The 26,852-nt window shown below is 39.9% G+C and overlaps 2 protein-coding genes across 4 annotated transcripts in view; one reads left to right on the top strand and one right to left on the bottom strand.

The window, feature by feature from the left end:
* The window catches only part of UPP2 (uridine phosphorylase 2), a 43,088-nt gene extending 37,027 nt beyond the window's left edge, over positions 1-6,061 (bottom strand). The window contains exon 1 of one of the 2 annotated variants that reach the window (XM_021076463.1): positions 5,663-6,061. In XM_021076463.1, the coding sequence (XP_020932122.1) occupies positions 5,663-5,724 (62 nt within the window). In that variant the 5' untranslated portion in view covers positions 5,725-6,061. The remainder of the gene's footprint in view (positions 1-5,662) is intronic. The other variant, XM_021076462.1, reaches the window with a different exon arrangement.
* The window catches only part of CCDC148 (coiled-coil domain containing 148), a 362,700-nt gene extending 336,359 nt beyond the window's left edge, over positions 1-26,341 (top strand). The window contains exon 15 of one of the 2 annotated variants that reach the window (XM_021076461.1): positions 25,731-26,341. In XM_021076461.1, the coding sequence (XP_020932120.1) occupies positions 25,731-25,742 (12 nt within the window). In that variant the 3' untranslated portion in view covers positions 25,743-26,341. Of the gene's footprint in view, positions 1-13,765; positions 15,293-25,730 lie in introns of those variants that run through there. The other variant, XM_021076460.1, reaches the window with a different exon arrangement.

Genomic DNA, 26,852 nt, shown 5'->3' with positions numbered 1-26,852 from the left:
GAGGGAATAGCTCTCATTGCTATTGCTTCATCTCTGCATACTTTGTCTCCTCAATTTACCGTGGGGCTTTGTTTACAGCTGTGTCTGAGTGTATGTATGCATGTAATCCGTGAGTTCTCTGATGTCTCTCAGCTCCGTGGGCTAGTGCTTCTCAAACTTTAACAAGCATGAAAATCATTGGACACTTCATGGGCTCCTCTTTCAGAAATTCTGATTCAGCAGGTTGTGGTGCGAGTGTGTGTCAGAATTTGCCTTTCTCGGAGAAAGACAAATATCATCTGATATCACTTATATATGTGGACTCTAATAAAAATGACACAAAAGAACTTATTTACAAAACAGAAATGGTTTGAAATCAAACTTATGGTTACCAAAGGGGAAACATGGAGGGAGGAATAAATAAGGAATTTAGGATTTACATATACACATTACCATATCTAAAGTAGCTAACAAAGATGTGCTCTATAGCACAGGGAAATCTACTCAGTATTCTCTAATAACCTATATGGGGAAAGAATCTGAGAAAGAATGGATATATGTATATGTATAATTGATTCACTTTTCTGTATACCTGAAACTACACAACATTGTAAATCAATTATATGCCAATAAATAAAAAAGAAAGAAAGAAAGAAGTTGCCTTTCTAACAAGCTCCTCATTGGTATTGATGTTGCTGGCCTGAGGATCTGAGTAGCACTGCCATTGAGTTCTCCATCAAGCATGCTGAGTACACTACTTCTTTTCCTCCCAGCGGTCACTGCTCCAGCCCAGGCCTCCATCACAGCAGTATGAGCTGGACTGCCCATCCTTCCTCCCTCTCTTGGTAAAATAATGCAAGACATGGAAGGCAAGACAGAAAGCTGACTGCTGCTACAGAAATGACCTTAATTCAATCCAATTCATATTTGTGAAGTATGTCATCCTTTGATTATGTCAGTAATAATTATATACTATTTAAATATTAATATAACAAATGATCTAGCCCACACCATACTGAGGTCCAGCTATCTTTGCCAAGAACTGTCTGGGACATCTCTGCTCTAGGGTCTCCCTTTTCCCACCAAATACCTAAAACGTATTAACCAAAACCTCGTGTCCTATATCTCCAGTGATCCCCAACATGATTGGGCTTCAAAATCACTGGGGAGCTTTGCAGAGAACACTGTTGCTCAGGCCCCAAATAATTTAGATTCTGAAATTATTTTTTAGATCTTCCCAAATGATCTGATATGCAGTTAAAGTTAAGAACCCTGTGAGTTCGTTTGGCTCAGTGGTAAAGACTAGTATCCATGAGGATTAGTATTCATGAGGACTCAGGTTCTATCCCTGACCTCTCCCAGTGGGTTAAGAATCTGGCATTGCCATGAGCTGTGGTGTAGGTCTCAGACCCAGCTCAGATCCCCGGTTACTGTGGCTGTGGCGTAGGCCAGCAGCTGCAGCTCTGATTTGACCCTAGTCTGGAACTTCCATATGCCACAGGTTCAGCCCCCAAAAGACAAAACAAAAAACAAAAACATCCTTTGGGCCTAAAACATCCTTCCCCTTCCCCTCAATTTTTCACCTATTGGAATCATACTCATTCTTCAAGGTCAAATTCAAATATCACCTCCTCCTTGAAGACCTTTCCAAGCGTCTTTCTTCTCTGGTCACTATGAATTCCCCCCACTGTGCTCCTAAAGTGTTTATTTAGCATTTCACATGGTAATTTTCCACCTCCCCAGAAAGATTATGTATTCCCTCCTGCAAGCTGTCTGGTATATCTTTTTTAATCCCTAAATCTCTTCAAATTCTGTTTGTTGAATTAAATTTAACTGTTCAGACCCAAAGCAATCTACAGATTCAATGCAATCCCTATCAAATTACCCATGACATTTTTCACAGAACTAGAACAAACAATCCAAACATTTATATGGAACCACAAAAGACCCAGAATTGCCAAAGCAATCCTGAGAAACAAAAACCAAGCAGGAGGCATAACTCTCCCAGACTTCAAGAAATACTACAAAGCCACAGTCATCAAAACAGTGTGGTACTGGTATCAAAACAGACAGACAGACCAATGGAACAGAATAGAGAACCCAGAAATAAACCCTGACACCTATGGTCAACTAATCCTTGACAAGGGAGGCAAGAACATAAAATGGGGAAAAGAAAGTCTATTCAGCAAGCATTGCTGGGAAACCTGGACAGCTGCATGCAAAGCAATGAAACTAGAACACACCCTCACACCATGCACAAAAATAAACTCAAAATGGCTGAAAGACTTTTATATAAGACAGGACACCATCAAACTCCTAGAAGAAAACATAAGCAAAACACTCTCTGACATCAACATCATGAATATTTTCTCAGGTCAGTCTCCCAAAGCAATAGAAATTAGAGCAAAAATAAACCCATGGGACCTCATCAAGCTGAAAAGCTTTTGCACAGCAAAGGAAACCAAAAAGAAAACAAAAAGACAACTTACAGAATGGGAGAAAATAGTTTCAAATGATGCAACTGACAAGGGCTTAATCTCTAGAATATATAAACAACTTATACAACCCAACAGCAAAAAAGCCAATCAATCAATGGAAAAATGGGCAAAAGACCTGAATAGACATTTCTTCAAAGAAGATATACAGATGGCCAGCAAACACATGAAAAATGCTCAACATCGCTGATTATAAGAGAAATGCAAATCAAAACTACCATGAGATACCACCTCACACCAGTCAGAATGGCCATCGTTAATAAGTCCACAAATAACAAGTGCTGGAGGGGCTGTGGAGAAAAGGGAACCCACCTGCACTGTTGGTGGGAATGTAAACTGGTACAGCCACTATGGAGAACAGGTTGGAGATACCTTAGAAATCTATCCATAGAACTTCCATATGACCCCGCAATCCCACTCTTGGGCATCCATCCGGACAAAACTCTCCTTAAAAGAGACACGTGCACCCGCATGTTCATTGCAGCCCTATTCACAATAGCCAGGACATGGAAACAACCCAAATGTCCATCGACAGATGATTGGATTCGGAAGATGTGGTATATATACACAATGGAATACTACTCAGCCATAAAAAAGAATGACATAATGCCATTTGCAACAACATGGATGGAACTAGAGAATCTCATCCTGAGTGAAATGAGCCAGAAAGACAAAGGCAAATACCATATGATATCACTTATAACTGGAATCTAATATCCAGCACAAATGAACATCTCCTCAGAAAAGGAAATCATGGACTTGGAGAAAAGACTTGTGGCTGCCTGATGGGAGGGGGAGGGAGTGGGAGGGATTGGGAGCTTGGGCTTATCAGACACAACTTAGAATAGATTTACAAGGAGATCCTGCTGAGTAGCATTGAGAATTTTGTCTAGATACTCATGTTGCAACAGAACAAAGGGTGGCGGAAAAAAATGTAATTGTAATGTATACATGTAAGGATAACTTGATTCCCTTGCTGTACAGTGGGAAAACAAAAAAAAATTAACTGTTCAGAAAGAACAGAAATACTATTAACTTCAAAAATATTTAGGGTAACAGAGTCTATATTATTTAGTGAATCATAGCTGGTTTCAAAAATAAAGTATTCTTTGATGTTGGTACACTTCCCTCCTTTAGAACAAGCTCCAAGGCCTCAAAACAAAAGGACACCTCTTTCTTCTCTTGAAGAGGGCATTTATCCACAGTCCCTTGCTAGACCAAGTGTAGTCAACGAACCAGTAGCATCATCTGGGCAGCTTGTTAGAAATGCAGAATCTCAGGCCTACCCTAGACCTACCGAATTAAAATCTGCCCTTTAGCTTTCTGTAGTTCTCATGCCCATTAATGTTTGAGAAACACACTATCCACTTTCTCTTTCAGCTTCTATTACAGTTTTGGTTTCACTCTGAACAAACTGCTTTAACTATCTGGAGATCTTCCTTTAGGTCCCCTACTACATCAGTGAATCATTACTCTACAGAGTGTCGTTCTTCTACTCCAGTGAGTCAAACTCTAACTATCTGTCAGAATCACCCAGGATGCTTTAAAAAGTACTGATACCTGGGCCCAGATCCTAGAAATTCTGATTTGGTTAGTCAAGACCTGGACTTTTGTATTTTTCTTAAGCGCTGCTCCCATGGCATATGGAAGTCCCTAGCCTAGGCGTCAAATCGGAGCTGCAGCTGCCAGCCCACACCACAGCCACAGCAACATCAGATGCGAGCCTCATCTAGGAACTACACCACAGCTCACAGCAATGCAAGATCCTTGACCCACTGAGCGAGATCAGGGGTTGAACCTGCATCCTCATGGATTCTAGTCAGGTTCATTTCCACTGAGCCGCAGTGGGAACTCCTGGACCTTTGTATTTCCAAAACCATGATCTGTTCTACCTCTTCTAACTTCAAGAAGAAATCCTTAAAGTAGCATAACCATTAAATATAACCTCTTGAATTAATTATAATGCTCCTTGATATATATCCCAATGTCTAATGATCCCTTGGTCAAAAAATTGGGGTGAGGGATTGTCTGTAGAAGATTTTTATTCCATTGGGCTCATCAAGAAGCACTTCTAAAATGATCACTCTTATCAGCGACCAAAGGAAAGACTAATTTGGGGTATCATACCAAATTCAACCCAGTATGAAGAGGACAATTGCAATACTTTAGTCTTTCAAAGTATATAATTTTTATCAAATAGCCTGCATTTACTGTTTTCTTCTCTACCTTGTTGTGCATTTTTTTCCCTAAAATATGAGCCAAAGATGGGGTTGGTAATTAAGTCTTTGAACAAACCATGACAAGCTACATAACATGGTCAGTATTAAATATCGGCAACCAAACTAAAATACTAGCTGGGAAGATGTCTTTCCATTTTATGATTACCTTCATTTTTATAATGTTTCTTTTTCTCTCTCCTTGGCTTCCCTGAAGAAATGAACACAGTTAGGAGGCTACCTCTATTTGGGTTGGGTAAGTGGAGCATTTTCCGAAATGCTGACTGATGGAGGCTTTAAGCCAGACATTTCACACAACTCTCAGCAAATCAGAGGGGCTCTCAAAAATTCCTTAAGCCTCATGAAGATTAATGCTCTATTATGTTCTATGAACCCGGGGCAAGAATTGGAGCTAAATTTTCAGTCAGCTTTGGCAGATTTATGTCTACCCCTGAGATGAATAACCCACATGGTATTTTAGAAGTGAATTCTATGTAGAGTTCATCACAAAGCATATGAAATCACATTGTAATACGCTGCAACACAGTTAAATCTCCCTTAGACAACAGGCAACCCCTTTAATTATTTCTGAGATATAAACCATGGTCCAGGAATTAAAGCTGAACTCCAGGCTAAACAGTGAATTTGTTCATTCATGAGATTGGTTAAGCTTGTCCATGTTTTTTATGACCTCTTTTGCCCCAATTTTTTTCTTTATTTGAGGTAAAATTGAAATATTTCCCCACTTTCTTATATGAGTCACCCCCTCTCAAGAACTAAGGTATATAAATGCCACTGAAAAGAAAATTTGCATTGTTTTTATTTTGTTTTGTGTCCTAAGCTGTATTCCAACTCTATGAGCTCAAAACTTCAGGAACTTACATAACTGAAGAAGTTCATCTTCTGAAAATTAATATAAAATCCGAAGAACCTTAATCTCATCAAAACAAATAAAACATCAAAATTACTCACCCAATGTATTTATTCCTGTCAGATCTCATGGATGTATTGGAAGCAGGTAAAATCGAAGCCATACTTGGGACAATGTGAATAGTCACTCTTAAGTTGATGTCAGCAAAGAAGAATATTGTAATTTGCTATTAAATTATAGGTGAAATCATAGTAGAATGACAAGTTAGCATGATACTCTCCCTTAAAACTTCTGTTTTCTTCTGAAATTGCTAATGGAACTTTTCCCTTAGCACATTCTGAACTTCCTTAGTAATTCAAAGATATTCTCCCTACCTGGGCTTTTATACTACAGCCCAGCTCTCAGCGCAACACTTCTCTGAAAAGATAGGTCTCCTTTGAAGGTGTGGTATCCTATCTCTTTAATAGGATAGGTTGGTTGGCTTGTTAACTGTTGACCAGTGCACCTTTCCCTTACATCTGGCTGTGGTCCCAGCCTGGGTCTGGGGTAGCACACAAGCTTCTTTACTTTGAGGCAACTGTGTATGGTTGCCAGTCCCCCCTTGATTTCCATAACAAATCCACCAAGTTGCCTCAAAATGTGTCCAGTACACGTGAGAACTTACAGTTCCCAAACATTTCATTTTCTCACCCCATCCTGCTTCTCACCAACTTGTTTTCACTCTTTGTGAGCACAAGTGAGAAAAACACACAAAGTCCAGACCTCAGAAAACCCCTTCATCTGAACTTTGTCCATTCAAATTCACACAGAAAGTCTGATAATTAAACAAAGCCTGTTTCCCAGGGCCTTTTTATTTAGCTAAATCTGAGGCTGCCTATAAAATCCAATGAAGCAGCTGTCAGAGGTCAACACAGGTAAAATAACAAAATATAGACCAACGTTTTCAGAAAACAGGGTGTCTCTGTTAAGAAATCCATGAATTCACTATGTTTCCTGCTTCTTCTCACTTTACAGTTCTGGTGACAGAAAATCCAACTTTATAGGATCTTTTTCCTGTTTCCCTTTTGCCTCAGCTACAGTCTACTCTGGAACAGCAACAGATACAAGACATTTCATTAATGTACATGGATTTCTCTGTAAGAATATGCATTACAGTGAAGAATCAAATGCACTTATCTTTCTTTAAAAAATTGAAGTATAGTTGATTTACAATGTTGTGTTAATTTCAGGTGTACAGCAAAGTGATTCAGTTATACATATATGTACATTCTTTTTTATATTCTTTTCCATTGTGGAAAAGAATATAATCTCAGGGAATATAGTTCCCTATGCTGTAAAGTAGGACATGTTGGCTTATCCAAATGCCTAAATATCTTAACTGGGGCCTCTATGTGAGAAGATACTCTTCTTCCTGGTGATAGAGATTGTGGACAAACCCCTCACATTCCATGCTGGCCCCTTCAGTCTGTCTTGGTCAACTGGCAAAGTTGGTCAACCAGATTAAGCAGGTGTAACCCTAAAAAAGCAATAATAATAATAATAATGTCTCTCACCTCATGACCAACAAGAGGTCTACCTGCTGCTCTTTCCCAACAACCACTGACAGTTCTGAGGCTCAGCTTACTGTACGCTTACTGCTGCTGGGGCCTTCCCACTTGCATTTGGTGTTCCACACCGTATCTCTCAATTTATTGTTGGGTGCAATGAGGAAGACTACCCACTTCCAGTCTGGCATTTACCTCTGGACCCGACATGTGAAAGTGGCAGCTAGTTAGATTAGTTAAGTGTTAGATAATTAATTACTCCAGTGAATTAACTAGACTAATTAACATGTTAGTTTCCAGTGCAAATCCTGTCAGCCAATGATCTTTTTGTAAAAAAAATTGAAGTTTCATTGACTTACAATGGTGCATTTGTTTCCAATATGCAGTAACATGATTTGCTTATACGTATACATATGAACATATTTTTTTCATTATGGTTTATTATAAGATATTGAACATAATTCCTTGTGATACAATAGGGCCTTGTTGTTTATCTATTTTGTATATAATAGTTCGTATCTGCTAATCCCAAACTCCTAGTTTATCCCTCCCCACACACCCATGGTAACCATAAATTTGTTTTCCGTGTCTGTCAGCTAATGATCTTCATCACTGATGATGACAAGTAGTACCAGCAAAGGTTAATGGACCCCATTTAATAACTATTCAAGATGTTATGGCAAGTGGTCACCATCTGGGTGAAATGCAAAATAGTCTTGCAGAATCTATGAAAACAGAGTGCTAATTTGTGTCTTTTGGGTAGATTTAGATTATTTTCCCTAGTTTTCAATCATTTTAAGAGTCAACCCTAGGAGTTCCCATCATGGCTCAGCAACAATAAACACGACTAGTTTACATGAGAAAGCGGGTTCAATCCTGGCCTTGCTCAGTGGGTTAAGGATCTGGTGTTGCCATGAGCTGTGGTATAGGTCACAGACATGGCTTGGATCTAGTGTTGCTGTGACTGTGGTGTAGGCCAGCAGCTACAGCTCTGATTTGACCCCTAGCTTGGGAATTTCCATATGCTGTTGGTGTGGCCCTAAAAAGACAAAAAAAAAAAAAAGAGTCAATACTGTTCTTTGGTAGATTGTTCCTTGATAATTTTTAATTGACTGTATTGCAAATGACTGTTCACCTGAGCAAGAATAGGAAAAGTTTTTATCTTTAGAAAGCATGCACAAGGCAAATCCATGCCATCACTGGGCATATTGTGAACAAAGACCATGTGCCAGGAAGAGCTCATGATTCAGCACAACTTTGAGATCAACAGAGGCTGCATCAACTCCATCAAATCCATGCTCCACAATGTCTAGCCTAGGACAAAGCATTTCATTTCCTACCATCTTCTTCCATAGTGTAAGAAAGTGAGAGAAGAAGAAGAGTAGAATAAGAGAATAAGCAATTTCTTATTTTTTGCTCCCATAAAAATTTTCTCTCTGCCTTAATTTTGCCCCTGAACCTCTTAATGTGGGAGAAAAGAAATCAAAATCCTGGCATGTAACTAGATGGCATTTGGGTCTCTCCCCATTTGACATGTTTTCTGTCAAATCTGTGATATTTACTTGTATAGACTTAGGACCATACCCAACCCTTAAAGCAGTGCTCCCATCATGCTGGGGAAGGGCGTAACTAGGAATTTGGGGCTCCCAGAGCCTTGCTGTGAGGGCTGGGAATCTACATAGTTCTAGACACCATGGCAGATCTTGAGAACACAGGATGAAATGGACCATGTCTCCCCAGAGGAATTTATACTCTAGTGGGGAAGAATATGGTGGGTGCTATGAAAACTCAAAGGAGAAGCTCCAAACTGAGGGTGGGGGGTGCAGGCAGTTCTAGGAGGATGTGAGACCTGGGTTGAGTCTTGAAGAGAGATATAGTCTCCCAAAATTTTGCTAAGAATGGAAGTGAGGTGAATAGGAGAAGCCTGCCCAGGGAACAGTGTAAAACGCACAGAGATAATAGAAAAAACACCATACAGAGAAGGCTATTAGTAGCACTGTGTGGTTTGACTTTGGTATATTTGCATCTCAGAGAGGGCCTTTGGTGGCTTTCAGTTTTTGAAATTCTTGTATTTTTAAAAATAAAGGCTAAAACAGCCCTATCCTAATTGTAATATACTTTAAATGTTGACATTTAATGAACTGGCCTCAACTCCTTTAATAAACAAGAGTCAAATTGTGCTATTCTCAAGACATTGCAAGACTTATTAAAATATTTCTTAATTCATCACACACTAAGTTTAATGGAACACAGTTTAAAGGCACCTTTTGTTCTTCCCTTTCTTTCAGTGTAATCAATGAGTGATAGCTGTATGTACATAAAGTTTAATTTTAGACCAAAGTCCCCAAGGGTCCACGGGGTTATGCCCGCCTCCCAGAGGCTATGCCGTGGTGCTCTGTCCCTTCCTCTCAGACAATCCTTCTGCCCTGGCCCAGAGTCTCTGCTTTTAGGGGGCCTCTCCATGAGGTACCCACCAAAGATCACATCAGTTCACCTGAGGCTGCAGCAAGTACCTCTATACACACACAAAAAAATCATACACACACAGGTAAAGTTGGCAGTACACAGCAAAGTCCCTGCATCCACCATTTTTCCCCTCCTTCTGTGAATGTCTCTCAGGGCAGAGATGGGGTACATGGAGTCTCTACCTCCTGCCGCCAGACCCCCTGCTCCATCATTGGGCCCATAGCACCGCTGATGGTTTGAAAGAGCTCAAAACTATCTTGTTATCCATTCTTATGCTAAGCAGTCTATTTTTCTTTTATTCATTCAACAAATATTTACTGGGAAACATTACACTCCAGAAAGCCTAGAAAGTGCTGGAGATACAGGTGTGACTTGGACAGTTCTTGCTTCTCCAACTTCTTCCACAAACATATTGACATTCCATGAACAGAGAAGAGGCAAGTTATCACCTATCTTATACTAACCTTCTATAGGTTGAAACATATGTTAAGTGTATCTTCCTCATTCAGTTCTTCACACCTAACAGCTAAAATTTACTGACTCTTTGGATCTTCCCTTAAGTGTTTATTTTCCAGTATATAGATTGTAATTGCCTCAAATCTTTTTTGGAAGAAGGGAGGTATTAGAAAATACACCACGGTTTCCTTCACACTGTAGATGTGCTTCAGCTTAGCATTTTCACATATATGTGCAAAGAAAATGTAACTTCTTTTCTATTAGCCATCCAGTCTTTCTCACAGTGCCCACTGTCCTGGCAATTAGGGCAGAGGTGGTGACTTTTAACTTGCCAGTCAACAGCATCTTCCCGTCTTTGGTTTAAATCTTTTCATATAGATGACCCGTTCTCTTTCAGGCACATGCTCAGTCTCTCTGATTTCCTGCCCACTGCTCCTGTCTGAAATGACACTTCCTGAGTAGAGTGCCTTTGGAGGGACTTACTTGATTTCTTTGCAGTAAGGAAGAGGAGAGCTCTCAGAGTCATGTGCTCGGTTCCTTGTCCTTTGGCAGGTGGCAGGTCAGGTGTTGTCCACTGTATCCCTGTGAGGAATTCGTGGCAATTTGGGTTGGTCTGTGCATCCCTGGATCAGGCCTCTGAAATGCAGCTTATCCCATCTAGCACTAAAGCAACAGCACACACCCATCTCTGAGGTCTGTGGCCTCTACTATCTGTCTCCAGCCTCAAAACCCTCTTCCCTTGTGGCCTCTCAGTTCACTTTCCCAGCCTCTGACAGCCAGCCCACCAGCATGCAAGGACCTATGCATCCCTCAAGAGAGCACACAGGGACTTTTAGGCCCCTCTATGCCAGACCTAGGCTTTGGGAGACGCTGGTGTTGTCTCTGGCTGTCTCTCCCAATTCTCCTCTCTGTACCATTGCTGCATGAATTCCCTCTTCCCATATTGGGTGTGGCCCAGGCTGAATATGTAGAAATACCCTAGAAACTTGCAACCTCCCCTGGGCAACATCAAAGGATGCCGGTCTCTGGCTCCGATGTTCTTAGGCTGACCTATGCCTAGGTGGGTATTTATATAGCACTCTCTCTCTTGAATTTCATCCCCAGGGGTGGATGTTGACCAAGGACCCTTGTCTGATCTTGCCCCCTTTCTCCTACCTTCTCATTCTCATAACTAGAAGGTGAGGTCCTCCTTATTCCTTTTCTTCCGGTCTGATATGAAATACCCTTATACACTGAATTCTCCCTGACTTCTAGCAATTGCCATGATCAAGTTCAGGAAACCTAGCCTTCAAGTATGTTAATAGAAACATAAACATTTTTCAAATCCTTATTTTTCTCACATTGCCTGACTAGGGACTCAAAATTCCTATTCAAAGTATCAGAAGTCCTACTTCATATGTAAACAACAAGGTCCTACCTTATACCACAGGGAACTATATTCATTATCTTTTAATAATCTATAATGGAAACATATCTGAAAAGAATATATATATAGTGTGTGTATATACATATACTAAGAATATGTATATGTATATATATATGTGTGTAACAATTACATTGCTATACACAAGAAACTAACACAACATTACAAATCAACTACACTTCAATTAAAAAAAAATTCCCTGCTCCAATTCCCATCCCTTACAGATAGGTGATAATATGGGCTATGAAAATGATCATGTACATAGAAAGGAAAACAAGAGCTTGGTGATATGTTTCAAAGTCCTATCTCTATTACAATTATAAGCAATAAGAATCAACTTCCTACCACAAATGCCAGGAATACCACAGCATTTGTACGTTTGCTGGTTTTTGGAGTTCTCATCCCTCCATGATTCTGTTAAACTGCTGCTCTCAGTCTGTGTGAGACTTCCAGGCAGGGCCAGAAGAGAGGCAGCTGACGACACCTTTGCCATGGGCAGGGCCACTTGAAGGACACTCTGGTGCAGGTTGAACCCTGCCAAGACCATGGGTAGGATGACAGCACGGGACTGCAGCCTCCTGTTTTCAGTCCCAAAGGATGCTAAGTTACTGTGGTTATCTTTTTAAAGTTCAGTAATGATGTATGAGATTACAAATACAAAACAATGACATATTTTCCAGGACCCACCAAGCACTGACATCTGAAATCTTTATGAAGTTGAAATACTCTCTAGGAAAATTACTTCTTGATTTACAAAATTTCATTGATCTGTTTTTCCTTCCAGAATTGTATTTCCTAATATTTAAAGCACATATATCCAGGTATCTCTCTTTGGGAAGTGATCAAATATAATAAATAGGAGTTCCTGTTAACTCAGTGGTTAACGAACCCGAGCAGGATCCACGAGGATGTGGGTTCCATCCCTGGCCTTGCTCAGTGGATTAAGGATCCAGCATTGCCATGAGCTGTGGTGTAGGTCACAGACGTGGCTTGGATTTGGCAATGATACCACTGTGGTACAGACTGGCAGCTGCAGTTCCAATTTGACCCCTAGCCTGGGAACCTCTATATGCTGTGGGTGTGGCCATAAAAAGCAAATAACAATAATAAATAAATTAATAAATGCAGTTTACGTTGTATGGACAATTATTTGTAGGGCTTTTTAGAGAGGTGTGGGGAGGACTTGACTATTGTCAGCCATCCTTGATAAGGTCTATTTCTTAGTCTATGCAGGGTGCTAAAACACACTACCACAGATGGGCTGGCTTAGAAAACAAGTATTTATTTCTCACAGTTCTGGAAAGTGGGTAGTCAAAGTTCAAGACACCTGCAGATCCAGTGTCTGGTGAGAGATTTCTTCCTGCTCTGTAGACTGCAGTCTTCTCCCTGTGTCCTTGCAGGTGGAATAGGGGCAAAGTGCTCTCTGGGGTCTCTTTTATAAGGGCACTAAGCCCATTCATGAGGGCTCCACCACTGCGACCTAGTTATGTCCTAATACCATCACCTTGAGGTTTAGGATTTCAACATATGAATTTGGAGGGGACACAATTAGTCCATGACAGTCTGTCTTGAGGCAACTCCCCATTGGAGGTGTCATACTTATCATTCAGCAAGTGACTATCAAACTCCTACTATATCCTAAGTTTCTTCATGCTGAAGTTGCATAAATGCATAAAAGAATGGTCTTTGTTCTCAGGCTCATTCGTCTGATGACCTCCAAATGGAAATAACTTACACCTGCCCTGGCTGCTTTTTGGTGGCCTTTATTACTGGGAATACAACTCCCACAGTGTAATGAAAGCTTAAATTTCCTTTTCCCCAATGACCGGTCTTAATACCTACACTAGTACCTCAGTGAATTAACAACCAGTCTGAGAAGCCAGCAAAGGTCAGCAATATCTCAAGAGGCTTGATCAACAGAGGCACTTAAGACTGAAACCACTTGACTTCTGAATATGCTTGACTTCAGTTTTTAGAATGTTTCTGTTCTTAATGATGTTAGAGAAAAGGAAATGTGAGACACAGAATACCAAACAAAAAGTCAAGAAAAGCTATTTATTGGAAATGAAGCATGATATTTTGAATCAATAGCAGACAGGAATAAAATAAAAACACTTTTCTCTAAGTTCAAAATAATCACTCTCAACTCAGAATGGAAATCTGAGGGACAAGGGAAAATAATGGACAGAATAAGAGGAAGAATGTCAGTAACAATAGTGATTAATTCAGCATTATGCCAGGCCAGAGTCTGGACTATCTCATTCAGTCCTCACAAGGAGCCTCTGAAATGGTCTTATTATTTTCCCAATTTTCAGATGAAGAAATTGAAGCCCAGAGAGGTTAAATGAGGTGCCTGAGATCCTACAGAGAGTAATCTGAGACTGAAACTCATACCTCGGTCTGCCCAGCTACAAAGTTCTGAGAACTCTTTTTCACAACTGTTTTTAAAATTCTGGAGTCCTTTAAAGAAGACAAGAGTCCAAGAATTGCATCGTCAAGAGAAGGGAACCTGATGTGTATCTTAAAGGTGAGCTCAGGTTGGGATGTGAGGAGCGTCTCTCTGCAATATCTGACCCTGCTGGTCCGAAGGGTTGTTAATTTCCTCCATTCATGGGAAAAGAGGTTGTAGCTAGGCCATAGCATGTGCGTGTTCTGTGGATGCTGCTGAGGAAAATGGCCCCACTAGGATGATAGTATAGTCCTAATGCTGATTTTAAAATCATCTATTGCCAACATTTAAATTGACCTATAAAATGTACCTCAAGCACACTTTAACTTATAGTTTAACTCCTCTCAGGCTTACCACTTCTGTATGATTTTACCCCAAAAGCTGGGTCCAATTCAACACCCTGCCTGCAGCAAATTCTGTCTACTCCTGAGCCGTCCCTGAAAAGAGAATTAAAAAGCACAAGGCTGAGAGATTCCTGATCATTCCAATGACTTTTGGTCTTGGAGATGAAAGCCAGTGTTTGTTTCTCAACACCAGACCAAAGTGCCCGTGAAGAATTTTGGGAAATCAGTCTCGCAGTTGGAAGGAAGCTCCGTGAGTTTGACAAACCTCACACTGAAATGAGAGGGGGCTATTTCCCTTGGAACTCTAGGAAGGTTCCATTCTAACCTCTCACAAAAAACCAAGGTAATTACTGCTGTGGCCCAAGAGGGCTCAAATGGGAAAATAATGCTAATACTTTGTGGAGGTGCTGAATTCCAGGCCCAGAAAGTAATGAACTTACAAAACTGCCTGATTCTAATTTGGGTTTAGCTGAGGGACAGAGAACAGTATGTTTTATGGTGCGCTGCTAAGTGCAATACATTAGTTAAACATTAATTTTTCTGCTAAAGAAGTACAAAATCTTGAGTCCCTAATCATGATTACAGTTACATTTCTGTTAATGCCTCACCTTAGGAATGTCATGACTTTCCAAAAGTGTGATTCCTGTGAAAACTTCACCTTGACTTTGTATTTCATTCTCTGCTGTGAGGATGTTTAGTGTTTCTCTGAATGTTTTATGGTAGCTGGGATTCCTTAAATTTTTAATTGTGAAATGTTTCAAACATATGGAAATGTGCAGCTGTAAAAAATGCCTGTGTAGCTGGCACACAAAGTTTACAGTGGCTAACATTTTGTCATATTTAACACAGATTTTTTTTTTTAAAAAGAATCCATTAAAACCCTCTCCACCTTCTTTATCTTTAGATTACTTTGCTTTCTCCCCAGAGGTAATGGATATCCTTGTAGGGCACATTTTATAAGGTCATCTCATAAGTGTGTGCTTATATCTATATTATAACTGCATGAGCAAGTTATATGTATATACTTTAAATCTGCTCATGTGTATATAGTGTATGTGTGTGTATATATATGGTGGGGAGGCAAAGAGAGAATACTATATATATTCTTTTTTCCTCATTTTTTTAAGTTTAATTGAAGTATAGTTGGTTTACAAGGTTGTGATAATTTCTGCTGTACCACCAAGTGATTCAGTTATACATGTACACACATCCATTCTCTTTCAGATTCTTTTCCCACACAGATTATCACAGAATATTAGGTAGAGTTCCCTGTGCTCTGTAACAGGTCCCCATTTGGCCATTCATTCCATATACCTCAGTATGCATATGCCCATCCCAAACCCCAGTCCATCCCTTCCCTCCCTGACCTGTTCTATATATTCTTGGCAATTTGCTTTTTTACATTGTCTATGCTTTACATTTTAGGTTGCTTCTGTGAACATCCTTACATATATCTCCTTGTGTAGGGGAACAAGAGTTCCTCTAATGTCTGGGCATATTTGTATGTATTCAATTTTACTAGATATTATTACACTGCCTTACAAAGTAGCAAGTTACACTTGTGCTAACAGTGTATAATGTGCCCTATTTTCCCATATCCTTGGCAATAAATCTGTTATTAGCTGTATAATTCTTTTGACAATGTGATGTCATAAAGTAGTATCTCTTTGCTTCACTTTGCCTTTCCCTGTTGTTAGTGAGGTCAAGCATTTTTTAGTTTAATACATTTACAAATATTGTGATTATTGGTGTGTTTTTATTAATTTCTTCTATTTTATTTTATGTTTCTAACTAGAGAAAAAGAGTGCTTTTCATTTCTTTCCTGCCTTCTAGAGAATGTTTAGATTCTCTTTAGATTCTATTTCCCTCTGTTGATTTTGAAATTACATATTCTATTTCTGTTTTTGTCATTGTTACCCTTACATTTTAAGAAGCATACTTGACTTAACAAAATGTATGGTTAATTAATACCATAACCATACTCCCGAATAAGACAAGGAACTTGGAATTCTTTAACTCTAGTTCCTACTTCATATTTCCCATGGGAAGTAGCTTAATCTACCCTGTTTTCAGCCCCCCCCCATTAGTTATTGTCATGGTTATTGTGATATTTTCAGTTAATAATTAAAATTATCCATGTCTGCCAATGACTTTAATCACTATTGCTTCTCAGATCTTATTCCTTCCTTCTGTGTTTAATTTCTTTCTTTCTAAAACACATTATATAATAGTTCTTCAGCATGGGATTTCACCTGAAAAATGCCTTTATTTTACCCTCATCTTATAGTGACTTTTTACTATGGTATAGAATTCTAGACTGATAGTTCTTTTCCCTCAGTACCAGTAGGATATTAGTTCTTTGTCTTATGGCACCTACTGTTGCTTGTAAAAAGTTTGCTTCCATTTAGTGGTTGTATTTTTGTAAGTATTATGTTTATTCTTCTTTGTGGCTTTGAGATTTTTCTTTTTATATTCTCAAATTTTACCAAAGTGTGTTTAGGGGTGACTTTTTGAAAAATAAATTTATTCTCGGGACTCACTGTGCTTCTAAATTATGAGAAAGTAGGTCTGTGACAAACTCAAGGAAATTCTCACTATTTCTTCCTTGAATATATTGTCTTCTGTGGCACTTCTGTTAGATATATGCCAGGCCAGCTCAATCTGTCCTCCTAATGTCGTAACATATTCATATATCCTATCTTTTCACTTCTCTGCTACAAACAGACATTTTCTCAGGCCTTTGTTCTTCACTCATTCTCCATCTGGGTGTGCTTAACCAGCTCTCCTTCATCTGCAATCTATTGCCATAATGTCCTCAATTCTTCAGGGCTCCCTGTATCTGTGTCTTATTCCACATGATTGTGTAGTGCAATGACCTCTCAAGATGAATGGGGGTGACCTACCCTGCCCCTTGATGCTGGGCTTGGTCATCTCACTGTTCAGATCAAGAAAAGGAGGCAGAAGTTACAGTGTGTCAGTTGTTCATAAACTTGTTTTATCATTTGTTCTAAGACATGCCCACCAGTCTGCTGGAGGATGAGAAACATGTAAAATAGAGCCCAGTCACCTCCAACACTCCAACTGAGGCCAGCCTAGATTAGCCAATAGCCAGCTGACCCTCCATAAATGAGCAAACCCAGCCAAGGGCAGCAGCGCCACCCAGGCAGCCCCAGCTCACCCCAGGCATGTAGAGAAGACACGCTTGTTGTCTACCTCCCTGGTCTAAGGGAACATTACTGTGGTGATGGATAACTGATACACCATCCACTGAGATATTTTTTTAATGAATTTTTTCATTTGTATATATTCTAATTTTTTTTTTTTAAGGCTGCACCCACGGCATATGGAGGTTCCCAGGCTAGGGGTTGAATTGGAGCTACAGCCGCTGGTCTACACCACAGCCACAGCAACATTGGATCCAAGTCAGCACCTGCACATACACCACAGCTCACAGCAATGCCAAATCCCCAACACCCTGAGAGAGGCCAGGGATGGAACCTACATCCTCATGAATACTAGTCAGATTTGTTTCCACTGAGCCATGATGGGAACTCCTATATTCTAATTGTTAAGTTTCCAAATTTGCCTATTCTTTGTAAATTGTTTCCTACTGTTTCCATATATTTCTATCCCATCGTTTGTCTACTTAATCATTTTAAACATCACCATTTTATAACTCCTTTCAGACTCAAGTTATTTCAAGTTCTTTGGGGTGCTCATCTTTCTGTTTCTTGTGTCTAAGAATTCTCTCATGAGGGGTTGTTTCCTCATTTTATCTATAAGTTTAATTTTTGAGCCCATATTTAATTTCTTTATGTGTGTCCAGTATAGATTGATTTAGGCAAATGTCCCAAGACAGTGGTTGCTATTTGCTCCTGCCAGGAGCTCTAAGCATGGAGGCAGGCTAGGGCAGGATTTACATTAATTCCTGTTTTGCTGATTTCAGCACCATGTTGCTAGCTAGCCTAAATTGTTATTCTATGACCACACCTCATACTTTGTTTCAATTCCTCACTAGAAACTTTTTATCCACACCTGCCAATAGAGACAAACTTCCTTTGCAGTTTAAGACCCATCATCTGAATGTTCAATCCTCTTTCAATGAAAGTACAGAATTTCCAAAGTCCCAGATTAATGCAGGGGTTTCAGGCCTAAATCCCACCTCCTGCAGACTAGAACCATGTGTGTATTTGTGTCCTATAAAACCCCAGCACCTGGGCATGAGAGTCTGCTCCAAGTCTGATCCACACTGGGCCATGATGGCACCAGCTTCTGAGCTGACATTCTTCATTTCTGAAACTTAGGGTTAGCTTCTTTCCTTATATATCACCCAGTGTTGTCTTTTGCATGATATGTCTTTTGCTTACTTTAGGAGAAATGTCCATGACTCTCCATTTTCCATGTTGCTTGCACATGCTTTGTTTAGTAAGCACAGAAAACTGACTGCAAAAATTAGACACATTTGGTCCTCAGGCAAAAGAAAAACATGGTACATTATGAAGAATATGGATAAAAAGGGTTTTTTTAACATCCTTGATTTTTGTTAAGCACTAAAAATAGCCTCTATCTCGGCTAAGCACTAAAGAATTGACATAAGCAATTTGGGGACCTGTGACCATGTTTTTCCAATATTGGCATTTCACACAATTCTGTTACACTCTGTAACTTACTTTATGAGAATGAGTCTATTCCTTTATTTTTCTGATAACACTTGATTCTATGTTTCTAACTAGCTTGAGGTATACCAACACTGCAGTTCAACCTTTAAAATAGAACACAAGCATGGCACACTACATTTTTAAATAGTAAATTATGTTTAGAAATATTTTATTTATTTATTTTTAATTTTATTTTATTTTTTAAATTGTTTATCCAATACAATTTTTTTCTACTGTACAGCATGGTGACCCAGTTACACATACTTGTACACATTCTATTTTCTCACATTATCATGCTCCATCATAAGTGACTACACATAGTTACTAGTGTTACACAGCAGGATTTCATTGCTAATCCATTCCAAAGGCAATAGTTTGCATCCGTTAACCCCAAGCTCCCAATCCACCCCACTTCCTCCCCCTCCCCCTTGGCAACCACAAGTCTATTCTCCAAGTCCATGATTTTCTTTTCTGTGCAAAGGTTCATTTGTGCCCTATATTAGATTCCAAATATAAGTGATATCATATGGTATTTGTCTTTCTCTTTCTGACTTACTTCACTCAGCATCAGAGTCTCTAGTTTCATCCATGCTGCTGCAAATGGCATTTTTCATTCTTTTTATGGCTGAGTAGTATTCCATTGTGTATGTATATCAAATCTTCCTAATCCAATCATCTGTCAATGGACATTTGGGTTGTTTCCATGTCTTGGCTATTGTGAATAGTGCTGCAATGAACATGCGAGTGCATGCAGCTTTTTTAAGGAAAGTTGTCCAGATATATGCCCAAGAGTCAGATTACTGAGTCATATGGTAGTTCTATGTATAGATATCTAAGGGACCTCCATACTGTTTTCCATAGTGGTTGTACCAGCTTACAGTCCCACCAACAGTGCAGGAGTTTTCCCTTTTCTCCACACCCCCTCCAGCATTTGTGGACTTATTAATGATGGCCATTCTGACTGGTATGAGGTGGTACCTTATAGTAGTTTTGATTTGCATTTCTCTAATAATGAGTAATATTGAGCATTTTTTCATGTGCTTATTGGCCATCTGTACATTTTCCTTGGAAAAATGTTTATTCAGGTCTTTTGCCCATTTTTCCATTGGGTTGTTGGCTTTTTTGCTACTGAGTTGTTTAAGTTGCTTGTATATTCTAGAGATTAAGCCCTTGACAGTTGCATCATTTGAAACTATTCTTCCATTCTGTAAGTTGTCTTTTTGTTTTCTTTTTGGTTTCCTTTGCTGTGCAAAAGCTTTTCCGTTTGATTAGGTCCCATTGGTTTATTTTCACTTTTATTTCTGTTGCTTTGGGAGATGGACCTGAGAAAACATTTGTAAGATTGATGTCAGAGAATGTTTTGCCTATGTTCTCTCTTCCAGGAGTTTGTTGGTGTCTTGTCTTATATTTAAGTCTTTCAGCCATTTTGAGTTTATTGTCATGCATGGCGTGAACATGTGTTCTAGTTTCATTGATTCGTATGCAGCTGTACAGGTTTCCCAGCAATACTTGCTGAAAAGACTGTCTTTTTCCCATTTTATGTTCTTGCCTCCTTTGTCAAGCTCCCTTTGTCTGGGTTTATTTCTGGGTTCTCTATTCTGTTCCATTTGTCTGTCTGTTTTGGTACCAGTACCACACTGTTTTGATGATTGTGGCTTTGTGATATTGCCTGAAGTCTGGGAGAGTTATGCCTCCTGCCTGGTTTTTTGTTCCTCAGAATTGCTTTGGAAATTCTGGGTCTTTTGTGGTTCCATATAAATTTTTGGATTGTTTGTTTTAGTTCTGTGAAAAATGTCCTGGGTAATTTGATTGGGATTGCATTAAACCTGTAGATCACTTTGGGTAGTATGGCCATTTTTACAATATTAATTTTTCCAACCCAGGAGTGTGAAATATCTTTCCATTTCTTTACATCTTCTTTAATTTCCTTGATTAATGTTTTATGGTTCTCAGGATATAAGGTGTATTCCCAGGTCTTTGATTTTTGGGGATGCAATTTTAAAAGGTATTGTATTTTTGTATTCCTTTTCTAATATTTTATTGTTAGTATACAGAAATGCAATTGAGGAGTTCCAGTCGTGGCGCAGTGGTTAACGAATCCAACTAGGAACCATGAGGTTGTGAGTTTGATCCCTGGCCTTGCTCAGTGGGTTAAGGATCCGGCATTGCTGTGAGCTGTGGTGTAGGTCGCAGACGCAGCTCGGATCCCACGTTGCTGTGGCTCTGGTGTAGGCCAGTGGCTACAGTTCCAATTCGATCCCTAGCCTGAGAACCTCCATATGCCGAGGGAGCAGCCCAAGAAATGGCAAAAAGACAAAAAAAAATGCAATTGATTTCTGAATGTTAATCTTATATCTTGCTACTTTGCTGAATTTGTTGATCAGTTCAAGTAATTTTTGGGTTGAGACCTTAGGGTTTTCTATATATAGTATCATGTCATCTGCATACAGTGACAGTTTTACCTCTTCTCTTCCTATTTGGATACTTTTGTTTCTTTTGTTTGTCTGATGGCTGTGGCTAGGACTTCTAGTACTATGTTGAATAACAGTGGTGAGGTGGACAGCCTTGTCTTGTTCCAGATTTTAGTGGGAAGGCTTTCAGCTTTTCTCCATTGAGTATTATATTGGCTGTGGGATTGTCATAAATGGCTTTGATTATGTTAAGGAATGTTCCCTCTATACCCACTTTGGTAAGTGTTTTTATCATGAATGGATGTTGGACTTTGTCAATGCTTTTTATGTATCTATTGAGATGATCATGTGGTTTTTGACTTTTATTAATGTGGTGTATGACATTGATTGATTTGCATATGTTGAACCATCCTTGTGAACATGGGATGAATCCCACCTGGTTGTGGTGTATGATCTTTTTGATATGTTGTTGGATTCTGAAAATATTTTAAATTAAATACCTTTAAATGAATACTTTTAAAATGTCACAACAGGAGTTCCCTGGTGACCTAGTGATTAAGGATTCAGTGTTGTCACTGCTGTAACTCAGGTTCAATTCCTGGCCCAGGAACTTCTACCTCCTCCAGGTGCAGCCAAAAAATAAAATAAAATAAAATGCCACAACATGTGGTTTTCTAGCAAATAACTTGAATTACTGGGTACCTCCTCCTTCTTTTCCAGGTAGGTTCTGGTCTTTCTCCTTTCCTGGGGAGAGGGAAAAGCCAGGAGAACAAGGACTAGAGATGTTCTACTTGATTCTAATCCTCTACTTCTTTGCTTTAATCACTTTGCTTTAATTATTCCTACACCAATGAGGTCATAGTGTGGTGAACAAAATGCAGAGCCTGGGATTTTGATAAAAGTGTCACAGTTCTGTTTTAAAGCAGAAAAAAAAATTGCAAAGTTTGGCAATATTTGACTTGAGCTAGCTGGGAAAGAAAACTATGGCTTTAATAAGCTTGCAGAAAAGAGAGCATCAAGATGTATAAAAATAGACCAACAATAACCAAATGATGCATTGTCCTTGGGTATAATCAGTGTGTAGATAAATAGAAAGTCATTGTATTCATAGAAAAGCCATACTCTTGGCTCTGAAACCAGAAACAGTAAGCACAATTCTATCACAGTATACATATGGATGCTATTTTGTTTCAGAATGGTTGACTAAAAATTTGTACCTACAGAGGCAAAATGGTGAAATGAAAAGATCATTCTTTTTAAATCAAATGGATCCATGTACTGTTGGGCAAGTTCAAAAGCACTCAAAACATTGTTTCCTGTAAAGTGGAAATAATAGTATTTACTATGATGGTATTGGAAAAGTAGAATGAGAAATACATATTAAATATCTGGGGAATTCCCATCCTGGCTCAGTGGTTAACGAATCTGACTAGAAACTATGAGGTTTTGGGTTTGAGTCCTGACCTTGCTCAGTGGCTTAAGGATCCGGCGTTGCCGTGACTGTGGTGTAGGCCTGAGGCTACATCTCCAATTAGACCCCTAGCCTGGGAACTTCCATATGCCGCAGGTGCGGCCCTAAAAATATATATATATATTTGGTTCAGGGAGTTCCTGTTGTGGTGCAGGGGATATGAATCTCACTATTATCCATGAGGATTCGGGTTTGTTTCCTGGCCTCACTTAGTGGGTTGGGGATCCGGCATTGCCGTGAACTGTGGTGTAGGTCACAGACGCGGCTTGGCTACTGTGTTGCTGTGGCTGAGGTGTAGGCTGCCAGCTGTAGCTCTGATTAGACCCCTAGCCTGGGAACCTCCATAGGCCTTAGGTGCAGCCCTAAAAAGACAAAATAAAACAGTCAGAAATAGTTAGACTCAGAAGCAGAGTAGAATGGTGGTTGCCAGGGGCTGGGGGGAAGGGGAAATAGGGAGATGTTGGCCAAGGGGTTCAAAGTTTTGGTTATGCAAGACAAACAAGTTCTGGAGAGCTAACGAAAGCAAGGTGACTAAGGTTAACAATAGCGTATTGTATACTGGAAATTTGCTAAGAGGGTAAATCTTGTGTTGTCACCAGAAAGAAAGAAAGAGAGGGAAGAAGAAAGGGAGGAAGAAATGGGGGGAAGGAGAGAGGAAGAGAGAGAAAGAAAAAGGTAATTATGTGAAGTGATGGATATGTTAATTAGTTTGATTATGTTATTTCATAGCACATATATATCAAACACTGAGTTGTACACTTCGAATATTTACAGTTCTTTATGTCACTTTTACCTCAAAGTTAAGAGGGGAAATGAAGGTTTATAAACATGCACATGTGCCAAAAATACCCTTTTTTCTAGAAGATATGTAGTATCTCTAAGTTTATCTTAGTGTAAAAATCACATAATTGTGTCAGTGTGAATAATCTTAAAAATAAATTAAAAAATACACATGGGAAATATGTAAAATTCGGAAAAAATAACTGAAATGAAATGGATTCAGCATAATTTAATTGCCTTTTTGTTTGTCTTGTTTCTCTAAAGATGTCTAATGATAAATGCTTTATGTATGTGGCCTTCTTTCCCCTTGACCACAACCCTCTACTGTAGATATTTCTATTTTATAACAATGTTTGTCTGTTTGCCCCGTATCCCTCAGGTGATAAACAGCCCATGACTCTCTGATCCTAAATTCCATACTCTTTCCATAACCCCTGCTTACTCTGCCTGAGAAGCAAATCTAGGATCAATTTTTTATAATTTGAATGCCTTATAGGACCATATGCAAGGAGTTGCTTAATTAATTTTTTCTTTTTTTTTTCTTTTTTTGTGTTTTTGCCATTTCTTGGGCCGCTCCCATGGCATATGGAGGTTCCTAGGCTAGGGGTCCAATCAGAGCTGTAGCTGCCGGCCTACCCCACAGCCACAGCAACTCGGGATCCGAGCCACATCTGCAACCTACACCACACCTCATGGCAATGCCAGATCCTTAACCCACTGAGCAAGGCCAGGGATTGAACCCACAACCTCATGGTTCCAAGTTGGATTCATTAACCACTGAGCCACGATGGGAACTCCAAGTTGCTTAAATAATATTTTGACAACTAATGTTAGCACGGCAGAAAGGAAGGGGTACCAGATTAGAAGTCAAAATACCAGAGTTCTTGTCCCAGTTCTATGATGAACTTTGTGATCATAAAGAAATCATATAACCTTTCTTGTTCTCATGTACCTCATCTGTGAAATGGGATCAGATTCTTCACTCAGAGCAAGATATTTGAGTAAATATCTTAAGTTGTGTGTGATTTCTAGGTAAGGATGGGTAGAGATGTCTTCTCTGGAATGGGTAGGAATGTTCCATCTGAATGATACCAATGTAAGTGAGAGAGGTGCTGAGAGCTCCAGGATAGCACAATTTGGGTCCATTCATGAGACAGAAAAGACACAATAATTTGAACAAGGGATAGTTTAATATAAAGAACTGCAGGCTCTAAGAAGAGATTAGAGTAACAAGGGATTAACTAGGAGGAACTGAACATTAAAGAATGTAGAAAAAGCAACAATAAGGATCAGCTACTCCCCATAGGGCTGAGATAGAGCAGCCAAGAAAGAACCCCTCCACCCAAGACGGAGATCCAGACCTTGCTGGAAGGCATGGCTCACAAAATGCCAGACAAGTCACTGTAGTGCCACACCAGTGGAACTTGCTAGAAATCTTCCCTCTGGGATGTCAGGGAAAGCTGCTTGGAGGTGTTATGCTATAGAAGTGCCCAAAGGCATCCAGAGGAATCTGCTGGCCGAGGTGCATTACAGGGTCCAATCACTAGAAAATTTATGTGCACTGCAGTAGACAGATACGTAAGAAGTCACCCAGGGAATTCCCATTGTGGCTCAGCAGTAGCAAGCCTGACTAGTATACATGAGGCTGAGGGTTCAATCCCTAGCCTTGCTCAGTGATTTAAGGATCAGGCGTGGCCATGAGCTATGATGTAGGTCGCAGATACAGTTTGAATCCCGTTTTGCTGTGGTCATGGTTGTGGCTGGCAGCTGCAGTTCCTTAGCCTGGGAATTCCACATGCCACAGGTATGGCCTTAAAAAGTGAAGGAGGAGGAGGAGGAGGAGGAGGAACATACTGTAGGAGGTGGATGCTAGAAAAACTTGCAACCTGCCAGAAATTGACACTGGAGAAGCTACCATGCTGCAGAAGCCAGATGTTGGAGAAACCACTCTCCCTACATGCTGCTCTAGGCACTGAAGAAGGAGATGCTACATGCAGTGCAGAACCCAAATGCTTGAGGAGCTTTTGGTACTACAGGAGACAGGTGTTGGAGTAGTTTTGCACCTTCAGGAACTGCACCCAGGAAGATCTGCCCTCACTGTAGGGACTCCCAGGAGAGCTCACTGGAATCAGAGAGCAAACTTCTTTCTCTTGCAATGTCTCTACAGGACCACCCATGAACATAGCTGAACCTTTGGCGGGCTGACTTGGGAAAATGCTCTGAAGGGCCCACCTCCATTTTCAATAAGCAAGAAGAAAGGGCAGATTTGGATCTGAAATGCAGTAATAACTTGTACAGGTGGACATCAGAAGTGGTTTCGTAAAAGACACAGGTTTGTGCAATGTGACTTCTGGTACCTTAGCAATTATTTATTCCAGAGGCAGGCAGCTGCAGGCCTATTGACCAAGCCTAGGCCCTAGGGAGAGCAGAGATTTTTAAATGTTGAATGAGAATGCTTTAAGGAAGGCCAGGCATGTTCTGACTAACCACAGTTCTCAGTAATTCCCTATTATCTTAACCCTAGAAAGCAAGCTTCACACAAAAACATGCCGGGTCCCTAGGCTCGTTTGAGTCTGTGATCCTTGACCACTTCCCTGTTTCATCTTACAGTTGAGAAAATGAGGCTCAAAGAAATGAAACGGCATTTAAGCTTACACTAGCTACTTCTGCCCCTGCTCTGATCTCTCTCATATTCAAACAATATGCAGAGGGATATCTGTCATATTCAAAGAAAATACAGGGAGTTCCCGTCGTGTCTCAGCAGTTAATGAACCCAACTAGGATCCATGAGATTGTGGGTTCAATCCCTGGTCTTGCTCAGTGGGTTGGGGATCTGGCATTGCCATGAGCTCTGGTGTAGGTCGCAGATAAGGCTCAAATCCCCCGATGCTGTGGCTGTGGCATAGGCCGGCAGCTATAGCTCAGGCCAGCAGCTATAGCTCAGTCCAGCAGCTGTAGCTCCAATTTGACCCTAACCTGGGAACTTATATATGCTGAGGGGGTGACCCTAAAAAGCAAAAAGCAGAAAATAAGTCCAGAATTAAGGTAATAGAGAAACCTAATTTAAGTGTTGATTTGTCTAAATGTTTGCACTGGATTTGGGCTATTTGTGTTGCAGCCTTTGTTCATTTACGTAAAATCAGGAGATTGTTGGAAGAAATGTGTTCAGGTAGTGCTCTGTGGCATGAAAATATCAGGAGTTTATCAAGACTTGTTTCTCCTTGGGTCAACTACCCTGACATTAAGTTTGCTCTCATGTAATATCCCACTCAAAATCTCTTAAAACCAA

The sequence above is a fragment of the Sus scrofa genome, chromosome 15, assembly GCF_000003025.6.
Source record: "Sus scrofa isolate TJ Tabasco breed Duroc chromosome 15, Sscrofa11.1, whole genome shotgun sequence".
NCBI lineage: Eukaryota > Metazoa > Chordata > Mammalia > Artiodactyla > Suidae > Sus > Sus scrofa.
This window is presented reverse-complemented; position numbering and strand designations above follow the sequence as displayed.